The 19,221-nt window shown below is 36.3% G+C and overlaps 1 protein-coding gene across 2 annotated transcripts in view; it reads right to left on the bottom strand.

Annotated features, from left to right (window-relative positions):
* Positions 1–18,780, bottom strand: part of adgb (androglobin) — a 48,531-nt gene extending 29,751 nt beyond the window's left edge. Inside the window, exons 1-8 of one of the 2 annotated variants that reach the window (XM_077220471.1) lie at positions 18,278–18,780; positions 17,547–17,682; positions 17,192–17,281; positions 14,333–14,404; positions 14,019–14,216; positions 12,790–12,929; positions 11,698–11,787; positions 8,518–8,666 (exon numbers count right to left, since the gene is read on the bottom strand). In XM_077220471.1, the coding sequence (XP_077076586.1) occupies positions 8,518–8,666; positions 11,698–11,787; positions 12,790–12,929; positions 14,019–14,216; positions 14,333–14,404; positions 17,192–17,281; positions 17,547–17,682; positions 18,278–18,354 (952 nt within the window). In that variant the 5' untranslated portion in view covers positions 18,355–18,780. The remainder of the gene's footprint in view (positions 1–8,517; positions 8,667–11,697; positions 11,788–12,789; positions 12,930–14,018; positions 14,217–14,332; positions 14,405–17,191; positions 17,282–17,546; positions 17,683–18,277) is intronic. The other variant, XM_077220472.1, reaches the window with a different exon arrangement.
* Between the last annotated feature and the right edge of the window lie 441 nt (positions 18,781–19,221).

The raw sequence follows: 19,221 nt of genomic DNA, 5'->3' as shown, positions 1-19,221 counted from the left end.
TTGATGTTGTATTCTAGGCCATGTATCCTGTGTGAACTGAATTAAACAAGTGTGTGTCTATGCTGAATGTGGTTATAATGTGATTCACAATGAATTTGAAAGTCAGAAACAACAAACGCGCATCTCATTAATTCTTGAAAGTCCCGAGACATAAATACTTTTCATATTCGGAGAACGAAATATTATCACGTTTGAACTAATTCTGGATTGCTCTGAAATTATTTTTCAAAATAGATTACAGGATTCGTATATTTCCACAAGTTTGCGCCAGACATTAGTGACGACTAATACTGAATATCAGATTCAAGTGTACTTGAATGAGGGGAACGAGTTATTTCCGTCCAGAATCAGCAAAATGCTGTTTGATCAACCTGGATTCGGGTGCGTTCCATAACCTCTGTTCCTGAGGTGGCGTTCAAGGGGGCTATTCAAGTGTCTGTTATTGTGTACGTGTGAATACGGCACACCTCAGATATTTAGCCAATTACCTCTGTTTTGATAAGTCAGACTGGCGAGATTGTGTCGTGCATCCTTAGAAGAAGGACTGCAAAGTGATATAGTTTCCTGATCTATAAACAACAAATATAAAGTAAGAGAAAATAGAATAATCAAACGTTAAAATGACTTTGCCTTCATATAGTCTGAATTTTTGTATCCTTGGTGGAAAACTCCCATAGCTGCGATAAAACCACGCAAAGGAACATAGATGAGAATCAGAAACTGTGAACGCGCATCTCATTAATCCTGAAACAAAAAACCTTTTCATATTCAAAGCTTCAGGGAACGAAATTTCCCCAAATATAAATTGGAACATGTATAATGATCCTGTCCTGTTTACATTATGGGCCGAAAAGGTCGAGCCTACACTGTATAAACTCAATAAAAAAGGTCTTAACATGGACGCTATTGAGAATGAAATTTCCACTTGGTGGAAAACGGTGGGTAGTAAGCAGAAGAAATCAAAACATGGTGAAATAATTGAGGCTTTAAACTTCATAAGTTATAAACGGCTAGATAAGTCAACAACATTTCTATCTTCGCTTATGGATATTAAATGTGAAGAAGTGCATTCTAAAAATGCAGAGGCAAAAATGTCTGAGGCAAAGATTCAAGATCTCCAAACACAGCTAGATAAATTACTAGCTGAGCAGTTAGCCCTGACTGAAAAGTGTAAAAATCACAAATACACCATTGCAGATCTTAAGACTAAACTAAATGCTAAAAAGTGCATGTCTCCCAAAACGCTCAACAGCGATGGGACTAAAAATGTGCACTTCTTAAATGAGCCAGCCTGCTCTAACAATCCTGTATCTTTTCAGACAGGTGAAGCATGTGATAAAGTTTTGAACAGAGTGCCTGTTTCAGCCTTTAAGGTGATACGGCACCCAAATGGCACAGAGTCAACCATTCGGCGTCCTCTAACGGTCACTGAATGTAGCTTGTTTAAAACCGAGATCGGACCATTCCCCTTGAAAGGGCCATTCGAACCATGGTGGAGACGCATTGTTAGTCTAAAACATGCATTTCAGCTTGAACCAAAAGATATTTGGCAAATTGTTATCAGCTCAATTCCAGACGTTCTGAACTATAAGATACCACAGGCTTTGATGACAGGGAACATCGTGCAGTCAATGTATCAAGATGAGCCTGAGGATGAAATCTTTAATAGACTAAAACAATGTCTTCGCGATCTACGTGGTTGTAGTCCTGTTGGATGGGAATTGATTTTCAATCGGAAACAGAGTACTGAAGAATCGTTCGAGACGTATGCAGAAAAAATGTTTGAACTGTTTGAGGAGTATTCTGGAATTGAAGGTGTTAACCACAACAATGTAACTCTCCTTGATTTACTACTTACAAATGCAGGACCGCGTGTACAGCAATCGCTCATGTATGGTGCTTCTCCAGCAAAAAATACATTCGAAGGTATTGTTAGCTGGGCAACAAGAATTGAGTCACGAAAACAGATGCATTGTGAGGTAGCTGTGTTAGAATGTCATGAAAATCCTCCATTTGCAGGAGAATTCAGAAAGCCACACAGTGAAAAACTGAGCAGACTCTGTAATTCCTGTCACAAAACAGGCCATACAGAGGAAAAGTGCTGGTCATTGGGCAAAGGCAGACCTCCACCCTATTTCAAAAAACGCAGACAACCACACTCTTATGACACAAACCAGCGCTCTGCAAGCAACCAAAGCTCAAATGCATCCCTCACTGAGCTAACAACTTTGGTCACTCAAGGCCTTCAGCTATTAGCCTCATTTGCTAGTCGGGTAGCAGCCCAATAGCAAATGGCTTAATAGTTTATCATCTAAATTCATTGAATCTGTCACATTTTTCCCTTAAATGTATTGAAACAAGAACAAGCAGAGACTCTTCAGAGACCAGAAACAATATAATTTCATTTATATTCTTAAATTATAATATACATTATATTGTAATCGCCAAACAGGGCATTAATTTGAAAAATATGACATTAACATTCATCCTTACAGTTCGATTTCGTTAACCTGCTACCCAGTGCCAAAAGGGCGGAGGTGTGTTTTAATTTTTTGCCTTTGAAAAACACTCCCGGAAGTGTGGCACAGGTAAGCAAATTTACAAGGAGGGTGTGAACTAAACATCATACAGACCACAACCTTTTGCAGGTAACTAGAGACCTGCACTAACCAAATGTGTGAACGACACCATGAACTAATTCATGCCCACAGATCTGGCTGTAATGAAAGCAACTTGTAAAACCCGAAAACTGGGATCTCTAATGCTGTGACACAGCAGACTGTGAAGGCTCGACTGCAAGAGCAGCTTTAAGGTGTCACACACTGCACCGAAAAAACAGCAATAATTCAGACCTGGTCAATGAAACTCGGTTTCATGTGACATCTGGAATTAAAATTGCAATGGACATGATAATGGAGCAAGCAAAATAATTCCACATGTCTGAATTTGAAACTGTTTGAAAACATCAGAATTAACTGTGGTTCTCTCTGCATTTGTTTCTGTCAGGTTTACTTCTGCAATTCCTCGGAGGACGGATGCCAGTACGGGCCGGACCTCACGATTGTTAGAACATAACCTTCGGGAGATGGGTGAAAAGACACTTCAAGAGGCCATTAACATCTCACAATAGCATATCACTATATAAGCATGGCCTCCCAGTATAGAACTGGAACTAAATTTACAACACAATTATCATAGATTAGATTCCACCCATCTCCTAGACATGAACACTGAACACACACCTCCATCACTACACCCTCACAGCATCATCACCTGGAATAGATCAAGTCTATCCAGACTAAATACTACACATCATGAGAAGATAAAGATGACATAGAATCCAAAAGTGTCACTTCACTAAAGATCTATTGTGCATCTTCACACTAACAGAACCGGATAGCTTCACACACATAGGATGGGAAAGCTGATCCCATGACATAGCATACGCTATTCACAACACTCTGCCAACTCATGGGAAAACACTGGAATATACATATTAATGGCTACAGTCACAAATCAATGCAATGTATCAAAAAGCAGAGGCAGACCTGCTATTAATTTCAAAATGTTTAAACTTTCTGATTGTTATTAGGGTGGTTGGAAAGTCAGAGGGCCCCTGATTTCTCAACAAACCACTAATAACAGAAACATCAGAACTAAGTAGATCGCTTTGTGTGAGCGCTTCAATCAATTACAGAATTTACAATTCAACCCTGTCATTGACTGTGACTTAGCCAACACACACACACACACACACACACACACACACACACACACACACACACACACACACACACACACACACACACACACACACACACACACACACACACACACACACACACACACACACACACACACACACACACACACACACACACACACACACACACACACTCACTCACTCACTCACTCACTCACTCACTCACTCACTCACTCACTCACTCACTCACTCTCTCACTCTCACACCTGTTGCAAGGAATGAACAATCTCCATTCTTGAATACATTTAAGCATGTTCCAAGTCACTTCTTAGATTTGCATAAGTGGCTGGCATTGGAAGATTCCTGAACAAACACTGATTATTATATACATATGCATTTATTGAATAGTATTGTTGTTATTACATGACTTCTTGATCCATAGAATCTATTTGATTGCTTTGATTACACTGACCTCTTGCTGCATCTTCTTTATATAATTCAGACCAAAAAATATATATATTTAAGAATTGGATATTTAATATGAGACATCCTTACCATTCAGGACCTTCAGAAACATATGAGACAGATGTACCATTCGCACTTGTTGACAAGAACATGGTATTTTACATTGAACATGACATGGTTTTGTTGCATTATGCGTTTCTATGCATTTCTTCACGAGTTCAAGTTCATATGTGTTCAATCGTGAAGCGGACATTTAAGATGCTTTTCAGATGTCTCACACAAGGCAGTGTGAAGCCAAGGAGAGCCCCTTCATCCATCGAGGTCTGCCCAGACAACCACACCGCTGAAGGTGACAGGATTGGTCAAGAAGGGTCAGGTTATCATCATGGGGAAGGTGCCAGAGAAGCAGAAGTTTCTCTATGAAGGAATGACACGTCGACTGAACAAGTCACAAAGGTCCAGATTGACTCTATGAACTTTGCTCACATTCTAGGCTGAAACGCAAGAAGAAAACCTGAACGCATTCATCCACCTGCTGAACTCAAGCTACATACACCTGGTGAGACCAGGTGTTCTGCAGGTGAACACAGCCCTCTGAGCTTCTACAGATGCTAACATTGCAAAGACAATTTTTGAGTTATGTCTCGAGGATTACAACAACCGTCTTACTGTGACCACGTAAGTGTTCATCTGAATTTGACCCACGTGGTCAAGAGGCCAATCTGTAAGACTGGAAAAACTTGAAGGACTTTAAGAGAGGGCCACTCTCTGAGAAAACAAAGGAAATTAACATTTGAACTCCCCCTCATGCACTATTGAGACGAAGGTCTCACCTCCCTCATCCTAATCTACATTTCTCTCCCCATTCTTCATCCTGGCAGAGATCTCCCAAACTCACACAAGAATCTAAATGGTTTAATGTGAATGATTATGATCTAGTTTTATACATATTTGGTATTATTTGAAATGTCTCGGTACGACTGGTACAAATGTCTCATTCCCAAAGAAGTAAACCCAAAAGGTAATAAAGTTCTTAGGAAGTTTAGAAATATCTTCCACACCCTCCAATACTGGAGGGTGTGTCTTTGAGTTAACACCTTCGACCATTTGACTGAATGCTAATTTTCCACTGCTAGCAAATGGTGACTTACAGGTAAATTTCCACTGTGAATGATGTTTAGATTTGAAATGAGGTCTGGGTATATAATGAAACGCAGCGAGAGCTCAGGGCCTTTTCTGTATCTGAGATCGGCCCGTGAGGCTGAGAGTTGCGAGTCTCTCTGCCTCACGCATTTCTTGTCGGGTAAACTTTTCCTCTTTGTTCTAGAGCATTTGATGTTTTGCATTGACTATCCTTGAATTGATTATCAAATTATAATGATTCATTTACCTGACATATTAAATTGTGACATTTGATTATTCTAATTGACTTTGACATTATTTGCATTCAAGAGTTTAAAAGAATAGTAAAACATTCGCTCACATTTAATGATGCACAGATATCATTGAAAAACCTTTTCATTTTATGGAGTCAGATGAAACGAGTTAATACATAAGATAAAATGTATTGCATTTAACCAAAAATACTTTGCCACGAGAAAAGACAGTAACACGCAAAGACCTTCACCGCTAATTCGAATACCGCCATTGGATCGAGTTAGACGGCCTTACACAGGCATAAACTGTACAGTAACAGAATTGACAGTGCTCGCCCAAGGCCATGCCAGATAATTCAATTCAGAAAAACACTAGCACTCTGTTCACAGTCTGACACAAACACACATACAGTTTAACACTTCTGCACACCCTTCTTCGGTGAAAACACAATGACATAAAAGGGGTTGTTTTATTTATTCATGCTCATGATACACATCCGGCAGTGAAGGCTGTGGCACTGACTCAATAATGCATGAACGGAGACGGAAGAGGGTGCTACCTGAAGATGAGTGGTCAGAGGGGGCATACTGATCCTTATGGGTCATTTTACCCATACTGCCTCACTAAACAGATCACCATCCCTATACGGAGAGCTCAATACCACATTGGCTACGATTTATTATTGTTTTCAGACCGCATATAGAGACTTTCTGTATGAAAATCAAATATTCAACTACACTGAATAATGTATGGTTAGGAGAGAAGGGAAAAGAACCATATATGAAAATTTGTATATATACAAGTACAAGACAAAAAATAAACTGACTTTGATTTGGATGGATAGCTGCACTGGGCTGAATGGTCTTTCTGTCTTTGTTCTTTCTCTTAGCAGACTCTTACAAGAAAAACAGAACATTTTATGTCCACACCTTAAGGATTATCTTTAAAGACCCTATGAATATGACAATTTCAGTTTTCTTTTTTTTGTACTGACATTTAATATTAAAACGGTTTTATATTATTTATTTTTTTATTATTTCATATTTAAAAAGACAGGTGGCTGTCTATGGGAAAATGCATCAGAACTACTTTAAATCTTGGCTGTCTGAAATCTTTATCACTTTGCATTTAGAGAGACTTAGACACAACCTCTCTGGTAACATTGCTGGCTTCGAGGCCACCTGGGAACCCTTTCTTAATCATCCATCAAGTGTCAAGGATAAAAGCTTAAATGTTTGATCCTTTTATTGTTTGCATGATCACCACATTGCCCGTGCCCATGCACTGGCCTAGAAATAAATGTCTAACATTATAAAAAATATGCATAAAACTGGAGGAACTGATGTAATTCAACAGTTGTAAAATCACCCCTTTGTTTTCTTTTACTTTTTTTTAAATCCTTGTCGTTGTCTCCTTGTACTGTTATATGTTGCCTTAAATTCAAAATAAAAGCAAAATATTAAAAAATAAATAAATAAATAAAACTATAGAAGGGTCCCCACACTTTCGGATCAAAGAATTTCCATGACTTTTCTATCCTTTTATGATAACTGAATAAGGATTTTCAAAAACTAATTTTCTAGAGATCACACGAGTAATGCCGGGGACAAACTTAACAAGCCGAAACATTCTAAGACTGAACTTAACACACTTATAGACTGTTTCCAACGACTGGAGCAGATTTTAAACACTGACTGCACGCAACTATCTCTGACTAGGCACTTTTGGGCATGATCAGTCCTAAGTATCAAATTACATTCATAATCAGGCTTACAGTCGTTAAGTGTGTCCCCAGCTTAATTTGTAGTCGAAGACATAATTTGAGCATTACCAGAAATTTATATTGACTATAGCAATATCCATGACTTTTTAGAATATTATTAATTTCCATAACTTTCTGTGACATTTACAAAGAGCAACTTAAATAATAAATCATTTAAGCATTACTAGAAAAGTGTATATTGACTACAGCAATTTGTTTTAAGAAATTACAAATTTCCATTAGAGACATTACCCATTTCTTTGACTTTTCAAAGACTTTAGGAGTACTTTCTAGCCAAATAATTAATTTGAGCATTACAAGGAAATTTTATATTTATAGGCCCTGAAATGATGCATTTAAAATACCCTAATATTAAATCATCAATATTTGATAATTTTCCAAGAAGAGACTATCTTTAAATTTGTATATCTGCTAACGCAGAGGTCTTCAACCCTACTCCTGAGACCTACTGTCCTGGAGAGTTTAGCTCCAACCCTAATCAAATAAACCTGAACAAGCTAATAAAGCTCTTCAGGACCATTTGAAAATCACATTAGTGTTAAATTTAGGTCTGCTATATTTTAGGAGTAGGGTTGAAGACCTCTGTGCTAAAGGGTTTATTTTGTCAACTTTTAGGAGTGCACAAGCACGGATATGACCTCAAATCTTTGAATTCAAAAATGTTCATGAGGCCTTCCACTCGCAACAGTTCTATAGTGGCAACCACATGGCTTCAGACTGATCATGTGAGGCCCTGTGGATTTCAAGCTAAATGGCTATTAATATCCCTACTCTCACTAAATACTGCCATTGTACCTATAAGCCTATAAGGCCTCAAAAGGTTACCACTATGCCAGTAAACTTCTACACTGCAACATTCAGAATGACAATCTTGTGCATTTACAATAATCATCATATTTATGTTTTCATTAGCCTCTATATCAACTTACAAAGAGTGTTAGCACAAGGTATCATAGTGTCAAATACTTGTTAAACACTTGATATTCTACACAGTCAAACTTAAATGACTTTGAATTCTAAATCCCCATTTTAAAGTTCCATTAGAAAACTCTTAAAGAAAGAGCCATTTGCAAAGCAGGCATCTTGCCATATCGATTCTCTAATTTACTCTCTCTGCCGTTGTCTTTTAATCAGACATGTCACATACTGTTAAGGGATAAATGACTGTGATGTGAGTACGGGTCAGTACCTCTGCTCTTAAGTGCTGTGGGAGATTCCCTCTTGATCTCGTTCACATTAGAATCTGTTGTCATGGTCTTCTCTGATCTCTCTTCCTCCAACTGGAATTGAGGAATATTGTCCCTCAGAAATTCCCAAATTTTCCCTGTATACCAGGATCTAGGAACAACATTAACACATGGAAGATTAGAGACAAATGTTATGATCTCCATCTCTTAATTGGGGTTTTACTGTGAATTTATCTAATATTCTCAATTTATTAAGTCTGGGAATAACAAAATGCTTATATCAAATTATTGGGCAGTCACAGGGTCAATGGATGAAACTTACAAAGCTTAACAATCAAAGCCTCTGCACGTTCGACCAATCAATAAACAGCAATTAGAGAAAAGCGAGTGATGTTCAATTAACTGGTACAGGGGATCACTACAGCTTTAATAAAGGTCTAAACTGATAAAAACAAATGCAAACAACACACAATCTCATGCTTGTATTTAACTTGAATATTTAACCTTCAACAAACACTACCATTCAAAAGTCTGTGGTCTGTAAGATTTTCTGTATGTTTTTGAAAGTAGTCTATTATGCTCACTAAGGCTGTACTTATTTAATCAAAACTACAGTAAAAACAGTAATAACGTGAAATATTATAACAATTTAAAATAACTGTTTTATATTTTAATATATTTAAAAAAAATATTATATATTTATATATCAGCAGCTTTTACTTTAGCCTCCATTGTCACATGATCCTTCAGAAATCATTCTAATACGCTGTACAGAAATTTCAGTACAGTTACATTTTGTAGGGATTATTAATGAATAGACAGTTAAAAAGAACAGCATTTATTTAGAACTATTTGTAACATTATAAATGTCTTTACTGTCACTTTTGGGTAACTTAATATGTCCATGCTGAATAAAATGTATTTCTTAAACAAATAAATCTTACTGAACCCAAACTTTTAAATGGTCATGTATATCCCTGGTAATCTTTGAAAAGTTTATTTTCACTCATCTTGTCCATGTTTTCTAATTTCATGCTGAAAAGTTGTCAAATTGTTGTGCCATCACATGCTACACTGTAAAACAACTTAAAACAATAAGGCAATAACCTATCACATTCAACTTTTTAAGTTAACAACTAATTTGCTCAATTAAAGTAAACTTAAATACTTCTCTTCATGATGTAATGAGTAACAGGTAGTCTTTTGAAGTTTAAGATTCTTGTCAAAGCAACCATAGAATGTTTAGCATTTAGCAATGCAAGCAGCTATCATTGTTTTTCATCCCCCATGTTTGATTTAATAAACCAACTACATGACATCAACATTATTAAAACTAGAGGCAAACTTGTTAGCACGTTACGCAAATATACTACAATTAAAAGTAGCAGTGAGAAGCACATACAGCTCAACTCACACATCTCAAACATTGTGATAATCAACCAATATTAATTCAGTACAAATATCAACTCTCAACCATATGACAGCTAAAGACAGTAATAATAACACCAATAAATGCAAATCAATAATTAAATTAATAAATGTAAAAAAAACAAAAAAAAACATTTGGACAAGTTTTGGATGAATACTTGAGAATTTAAGTAAGGTCAACAAAACTTTTGTTCGCAACATGATTTGAGTATTCTTATTTAGTTCACTCAAGATAAAAATATTATATAATAATAAGATAAAGAACTGACTTGAACTACTAAATAATCTCTGTTCAAGATACTTTTTTAAATTTTTTAGAAGAACATGGTTTTCTTAGACTCTCTTGGCTCTCATGTGAGCTGTTGGAGTGAGATAAGACTCCAAGAAGCAGCAGGGCTGCAACATGAAATAAATGACCTTAGGAGACACTACTTTGATAGACACACCAGCCAAGCCTCGAAAAAAAATGATAGCACTCTAGAAGATATGACAGCAAGATGTGTGCTCTCATCTCACCGCAATTTATTTCTCCAAAATACGAGTGTACGCTCTCGAAAATGTGTGTACTGGTCTCTTGAGGAGCCTCTGAAACACGGAAACTCATCAGAGCGTAAATTACAAGACACCATGCCGTGTTTCCCAAAACAGAGCAGATGTGAGAGTTATGCTGAGGAAGTGCCAACAAACTACAGAGACAGATTCAAACACAAGAGAAGAGAGAGTTACACGCTAATTTCACAATAACAACATTCCTGCAGTAACTCGATAAAGCCGGAACAGCGGTGAAGGCCAGCCATTTGTTTGCAGAACAACAGCGTAGTGTCTGCAACCCATTTCCTCCTAATAAGGATGGCATCTGTGCACACTGTGAGGAAAAGAAGGACATTCTGTGGATCGCAAAGCACAGCTTAATGAAGCTTGTTAGCACATACCACAGATAAAGCCAAATCTATAGGCAGAGAGAACGGACTAAAAACTATACAACTTAACAAAAACCTCTAAAAAAAGTGAAAACTTGTAAGACACCCTTGTTTTAGTACATTTTATAAATGTGAAGAATTCAGTGTTACTATATTAACGAGTGCTGATTATTACAAATCCAATCCAATTTTATTATAAAAGGTCTTTAAATACGTTTCTGTGTTTTTTAAGTCGTGATTTAACAGAAGAAGCGACAGATCTTTTCTTCCATATGGTGACGTACATCTGAGTGAAACAGATTACTGAAAAAGAAAAAGAAATGTAGGGTGGGGACTTGGTTCTGTCCAGCCGTTGTTGATTGGATGGTGGCAGAACTGAATGTGAGCCAAAATTAATTTTAAATTAAACATATACATGGATTAATAATTCACAATTAGATTAATAACATGCATTTATAAAACAGATAAACTGTTTGTCCTATCCCAGTGTCTCAGGCCTATGAAAAAACACTTATTTAAGTATTCATAAAGCATATCTAAACTGTGATATAATTGGTACATTGTGTACTAACATTAATTGAAGATCAATCTGTAAAGCGATAAAGATGGGCAGACCAAATAATCTTCAAATGAAACCTGGGCCTCATTTAATCTAGTAATCAGGCATCACAGCTGCCAAAGGACCATGCCAAACTAAATAATTATTTAATGTTAATCTGAATAACTTGCATATTAGCCAATAAATAAATGATTATTCTGAATTTTGTCTTATACCCCAAAACATTTAAAAATATTGTATATAAAACAAAGTTGTTTTTTTTAAGAGAGCCTCACTTTAAAGGAATGATCTCCGGTATCCATCCAGTGAGACAGTGCATGACTGTAAAATCTCCAAACTCTCTCCCAGAACCTGAGACTGGAATACTGGAAAGAGAAAACCATATCACTATTACACATTAACTGTTAACTTGTTAGCCAGACAGGCATACAATGGATACAAATGGTGTGGTTACATCCTAAAATACCAGAAAAAAACATCGGTTCTCCTTTCAATACAGACTGCATGAATGCACGCTCAGTTCCAGTTCCATTGTGTCATTTCAGACGTTGATCTGTGCATGTCTATGAGTGTAAGTGTGTGTGACCTCTTGCTCTCTTTCTCTGAAGAAACCAGATGGCTGATGCTCTAATTGTGCCTCACGGGATGCTGTATTCAACCAGTCCGCCAGCTATTAATTATCTGCACAATTTCACTGTTCATCTTCACGCAAAGAACCATTCCATCATTATCACTGCCACACAAGAGTGCAAGCACACTTCAAACAGGATGTACAGTGGCTTCAGGTGAGTCACGACTGTGATCACTTTAGAGTCAAACCTTGGCAGTAATGAATTCTACAGCATGTATATGTGTTAATTGGGAATTGCCCTCTGGAAGCACACCATTGTGCTTTTTGTTTCCTGAAAATTTTATTTCGAACCATAAATAATGAACTGGCTCAGAGATGGTTCATTTCCTAAGCTATAAAAACTTTTACACCATGAAAAAATTAGTCCACTCCTTCATTCTTCTGGGATGCACAAAACTTCTGCAAAATAAATTCTGGGAATAATGTACTTGTTCCTTTGCATGCCATCAATGGAGACTGTCATTTCAAAAAAGGATGCTAAAGCCAATCAAAATATCATAAAAGTGGCCCATTTTAACCAAGCTTTCAGTGATGAGCAGACTGAAATTTATGTTGTTACTCACTAATAAACCTAAGCTATTCTAATGTCAAGTCACGTAAGCTGAAGTCGAGAACCTGATCAGTCAGATTTGTGAATGAATCATTTGGACTGGTTTTGTTAACTAATTAAAATTATTATTTGACAATTCCTATTTTGACAACACTTATTGTTTGAATTAAGTTTAAAAATACTCACTCAGTACTGGCCACCTTTAGTATACCCTTAGCCAACAGCATGGGCCAAAGCTCTGATTGGTTTGTAGTAGCAGGAAGCAACAGGTTATCATCTTTGTCAAATGGTAACATGTCATCAACAGTAATCTTCCTCCAACTTCCCTAAAAAAAATACACCCATTATCATTAATGAGACAGTAAAATATCTCAGATAAACTCAGTAAAAGTTTATCATACAATGGCACATTCCATCTGGATAGATTTGTGTGACTCAACATTCGTTAAATAACATTTATTCACTCATGGATGTGCTACTGTATATAAGTAAATATAATTAAGTAATACATGAATTAAATTTTTAATGATCTCACCATCAAACTCATCTTAAAACACACAAAACCAAAGGTGCAATCAATCAGAACTCAAATGAGCCTTTAAAGTCCATGGTTCATTAGTGTGCATTTTGTACACAGTAAAATGACTGAGCAGTGAAAATGCTGTGATAAACATCATTAACTCTAATGGAGTTATATTAAAGAGAGTGATCCTAGAAGATCAGTCAGCAACAAAATAACTATTGCCCAGCACATAGGCCTTATTTGAAATGCTCTTGTACTTGAGAAAGCGCTACTTTACAATTCTTTGATGTCACCTGTCAAACAAATCATTGTTACCAGCGTGCAGGTCAGTCTTTGCTTATTTAGTAATAGAAGCCGTTAAGATAAAAACAATCAAAAAAAAAAGAAATTCTCGGTTGTCTGTGACCAGAGGATAGAGCAGTCACGGCTCTACCAACTCTCTTAGCTCCTTGATAAGCATTGTGTTCTCACTTAATCACTGCCTTAAGGACACAGTGTCCTTCTAGCAGGAGAATGTGAACAAATGCTACAATAGGTATAGCATATTTGGCAATTTTGGGCATCACCATGCATAACCTCTCAATCATTAAAGATCCTCTTGTATTCCAAAGAATAACTAAATTGGTGGTTTTGAAATTTGGGGAGTTTATGACATTTCAGTTTTTTTTTTTTTTTTTTTTTGCTGAACTATTTCTTTAGTTATTCCAGGGTTTTTGTTTTTTTTCAATGGAGAACATAACTTTGAGTTTTCATAGATTTATTATAACAAAACTGTTCTGATTATTCAACTGTAAAACATACACAAAGCTGAAAGGAATTGCAGGGAATGTTGTTCACAACAGGTTTTCAATAAAAACATTCAAAATGGTGTCTATACTCAACCTGAACTTACCATCCAGTAGAGTTTAATGACATACTTCCCATAGGCATTATAGAGGGGCATGTGATCCTTCTCTGCTTTACAAAGGGAGTAGATGTGTTCCCAGGGTCTCCAAAGGTTGGGAACTGTTTCCATAGAGACTGCCTTGTCCTCTCCTGTGTTGCAGACTTTCCACAGAATGTAGAACTCACTAATGATCCATCGAATAAGCTGTGAAATCGGCGTGCAGGGCGAGGAGTGACCCAGTGTAAGTTAATGCCAACTAAACTAATCATTTTTTGTTCTAATCAGTAACGCAAGCCATCCGAAGTGATTTAATGACTCACCTCACTTGAGAGTAAATGCTCATTTGCTGAGGTGAGGTCAAAGGCAGATTTATTTTCCACCACAACAGGAGTCTGTTTTAAAGGACAAGATACATAGAATGTCAGTTCCTGAAGATCTACCTTGATGAGTTTAGTTTTCTACTCTAATTAAACACAAACTCAAAACAAAGCTAAAGCAAGTTCAACCTAGTTAGTTATCTTTTTGTTTACAATATATATGAAATATATATACACACTATCGTTCAAAGGTTTTGAGGTCAGTAATATATATATTTAAAGAAATTAAAACTTTTTTGCAGTGTTTAATTAATAAATAAAATGGCAAAGTGACAGTAAAGATTTTTACATTGTTACCAAATAAAAATGGTAATAAAAATATAAAATAATATTTCACAGTATAGTTTTCAAAAATATTTCTTGAGCACCAAGTCATCATATTAGAATGATTTTAAAGGAACTTGTGACACTGAAGACTAGAGTAAATGTATATTAAAATCAAATAACATCAAAATGATCAAATGAATGCAGCCTTGGTGTAAGCCCGTCTAAATCGGTCCAATGGCAGTATCCAATAGAACGGCTGAAGGTCTCTGCGCGTTACTGTCAGTCCACGTTGCAAAGTAATTTAGTTCCAATTAAACTTATCTGTCTCCATTTTATCACGACCTCGAATTTAGGTTAGATTGCCAATTGGTTATTGGTCAATTATATAATAGTTTAGCAATACATTTGAATGTTCTCTTTACTTTATATTTTACTGGTTCATTAGGAATCTATGTCGCTCAGAGGTCCTGACGCCTTCTGTTTAACGCGGTTCTCACGATGACAAGCTCGTCAGTTTTGGGTCATTAAACAGAGGTAATTGGCTAAATACCTGAGATGGCCGCATTCACGCTTACACAATCAAAGATACTTTGGTTTAGCCCCCATGGAATTGCATACACTTGAATTTAGGGTAAGGTTTTCTTCAGGCAGAGGTATGGCCACTACTACAGATATAAGTCAACCAACTTTACTTCTCTTATAATAGCTTTGGATTGGCCATGCTGTGGTTTCTTTTAAAACACCGGTAAGACACACCCAAATTTAGGTTGGTCAAGCAGCATTTTTTGCTGTTCTAAATGGAAATTCACTTCTTGTCTTTGCAAACTATGTACACTTTAATTAGCGCCAAATATTAGTCATCACTAATCTGACGCAGTCTTGTGGTAACATACGAATCCGTTTAATTTACTTGGGAAAACAATTTCAGAGTCAGTCAGAATAAAATCAAATTTAACAATTTATTATGTCAGGTAAATGTATCATGCCAATTTCATAATCAGTTCGAAGATAATAAATACAAATCAAATGCTCTGGAATATAGAGAAAATATGCGAACCTGACATTAGAAAATACATGATGCTGAAGTCTTAGAGGTACTTCAAAATTATGGGCTGATCTGAGTTACAGAATCGCCCTGAGCCTCTTGTTACATTTCTTTATATAGACAGAAACTTTTCACATGGAAACATTTGCTAACAATGGGAATTTGCATTCAGAGTTTAAACCTTTTGAGAGCCGGATGCCATTTGCCTGGAAGACACACCCTCCTCTGTGTGCAAGTTATCTCTAAACTCTTAAGAACTTTATTACCTTTTGGTTTACTTATTTGGGAATGAGACATTTCAAATGTTACCAAACATGTATAATACTGTATGATAATTATTCACATTAAACCATATAGATTTTTGGGTGAATATCTGGTGGTCTCAGCGTGAGAGAGAGACAACATGGGGAGGTGCTTGACTCGGGGATGCTAGTTTCTCAAGAGAGAGTCAAATGTTAATTTCGAGAAAGGTCCTTTGTCTTCTCGCCGGGAAGTTGTCGTTCCTCAACCAGACTGCCCGGCATTTTCTAATTTCTCAATTTTTAAGTGACTTCTTTCAAAAACATTTTTTAAAAAACTTAACCCCAAACTCAGTGTGATTATTTGAGATTGCACCATAAAACAGCTGAATCTAACTGAACAACGATTATTGAAAGTGATTATAGTTTTGCTCACTTGGTCTATTATAAATATTAAAATTTGTGTCACTTGAAAAATTTCTCCCATTTTCCAAATGTTTTCTTCCCACTACTGTCACAGATCATCTCTAAGGGACATGAATATTTGCTTCCATGAATATTTGATAATCTTCTGTAAGTGGACTTTTAATTAAATGTAAATCGAAGGCTCTTAGTATCACTCACATACTAGGAGAGAAGAATCGCAGTTATCATCTTTTTATCCCAATTGTTGCCATGGAAATTACAGAAGGAGCTGACCTTCATTCGTTCTCTCAATTAAACATCTTAAATACAACTAGTCAGATGGGAAAAAATAATTGGTTTTAGAGCTCTAGAGCCTAGTCTTGATTGCCTTGTGATTTTTCTGCTTGTTGTGACTTTTTAGCATCCCATGACTTGCCTAGACTCATCAAAATGGAGAAATAATTGTGAAATGTTCTGCTAGGTATGAGGTAATATAATCACAACCCAAACATGACAGGAAAGCACTGCAAAGCAGCATAAACAGATTTCATCAATTAAGCTCAGCATTGAGGATAAGGCTGGATTTTCCCAAAAACATGCAATTAAAGAGCAGGGTGAACACAAATATGTGTTATTAAGTCATTTTAATATGTTAGATCAAATAGTACTTCACATTGTGCTCAAAGAATCACAAATAAAGTACAATTGAAAAGAAGCTGACAAATGTGTCTTTATGTCTTTTATGTCTCTGTTTAACTTTACCTACCCAGAATAATGCAGTTCCATCAAGTTTGTTGGACCTGCTAGTAATGATAATCACTTCTGTGGCTAATGAAAAACCCTTACCTTATTAAGTATGTACTCTGAAGGACGTTTCCAAGTGTGTACTCTCAAAGAGGCAGGAAATTCAACCTTCCCTTCTGGATCGTCAAAGAGCTGTTGATAATGTTGTTACATAAAAGGCTCAGTATGGTTTTAGATTCACAATCAAATGGGAAAACAAATGCAAAAAGTAAAAAACACTGATCAAATTGCAGAGTGCATGGTGCCAGCCACTCTGAGTCTGACTCATCAATTGCAAAGCTAGCTATATCTCTCAAGCCAAGCAGTTTGCTGAAACAGATTTCTACTCTTACCAATGGACCAACATTGACATTATTATGAAAAACATTAAATTGTTGTTCTATTCATGAATACTCACCTTGTTCTCCTTAGAGGCTTTAGTTGCATCCCATTTTTCTGCATTGACCTCAGTGTCGCTCCACTCCGGCCAGAGAGAGATGAGAACCTTCTTTAGATCTTCAGGGCTTTCTGATGCACTGATCACTGAAGATGCTCTAGAGACAGTGCTTTGCTTTTTAATGTTATCTATTAAAATGTATCACTATTTAACATAATAATTTCATAATTGGTACTTAAAAGGTAAGCATTTGAATTTGCATGTTGACTCGTGATTGGTCTTTATAATTATTATTATTATCTATCTTTAATCTAAATTGCATATTAATATCAAGCTATCACTGAAGAAAATGTTATTGATGGTAACCTTAGAAAAGTAACGTTATGCCTGTTGTTGTTAATGTAAAAAAATACACAATTTAGTTTTAGGCAACCATAAAAGCCACAAGAAAAATGCAATAAATTAACTTGCCAAATACAAATGATGTAACGTTAACGTTATGTTGTCAAATTCACAACTGGCAAAACAATCCGTAACCAAATATATCCGTAGCCATATACTCCAATATTGTATTAAAACATAAACAACTCCTGTTAAGCTAAGAACAAACATAATACAGTAAAGATATAAGGCGAATTGGCGAAATAAAGGTTTTATTATTTATATAATCTGTAATTGATCTATTTGTGGAACTATTTCGAATGACATCAACACAGGATGTTTGTATTAACAAATCTCAAGTAAATTCTTACTCTTTTTTGGGAGATTGTCCAGGCGAGGAAGCGACGAGGCTGGATGAGGACGCCTTTTTCTTGGGTGTCTTCGACATTGCAAGTGTAGGTAGGCCTTGTTTCTAATCTAAGAGTTCATGGTTTGAAGGAACACTTGGCTGAATAAAGCACAGAAAATAATGATGAATAGGAAGCGACCAGGGTGAGACTGTTTGCAGTGGGGAAAGTTTGCCATGTTGCTAGGCGACAGGATCGCTGGGGATTGCCGACAGCTCGAGCGCAGAGCTTTATTAACACCTCGCGCCAATGAACTCCTCCTGAGTCCCGACCTCTTTAAACAAACTCTTATATCTAGTATCTACTGTCGTTTAGGGACACGAAGACAGACCAGTTTATATCTTCTTCTTTGGTGTTTTACGGCAGTCGTCATCCATAATGTTGCATTACGGCCAATATAGTTTCTCTTTTCTTTTCAAAGAAAGAACCTATGGAAAGAACAGCTTCCAAAATCCAAATTCCAAATCAGCTTTTACGTCATAACGTAATTACATCATCACGCGACACCTGACATATTTTTCTTTTTAAAAAGTCACCATTAATTTTGATTCTTTGATTTAAAAAAAATATAAACATCGGTTTAATTTAAATTCATTTGAGTTGAGTCATTTCTCACGTTCGAATGAAACGGTTCTCGGCTCAGAGTTGTTCAACCTGTTTAAACCCGATTAATTGAAAAGATCCGACTCAAAAGAATAATTTGTTTAGGAATCGGACTTAAAAGTTTCTCCAAAACACAAAGCCTCTTAAAAGCCCATACGTCTGAAATTTGTGAAATCGATGGCACTTCACTAAAGCAACCTGCAAATAGGCTATTAAAATATAGCTATTCCTATTTCTTATCATACAAAGCTCATCCTCAACCTTAAGATGACTTTGGCAATTTATATTTCATCATAATAATAATG

This window comes from Siphateles boraxobius, unplaced genomic scaffold (assembly GCF_051911475.1).
Source record: "Siphateles boraxobius isolate OS27281-9 unplaced genomic scaffold, OSU_SipBor_1 8, whole genome shotgun sequence".
NCBI classification, from domain to species: Eukaryota; Metazoa; Chordata; class Actinopteri; order Cypriniformes; family Leuciscidae; genus Siphateles; species Siphateles boraxobius.
The sequence above is the reverse complement of the archived record's forward strand: the minus strand, read 5'-3'. Positions and strand labels throughout refer to the sequence as shown.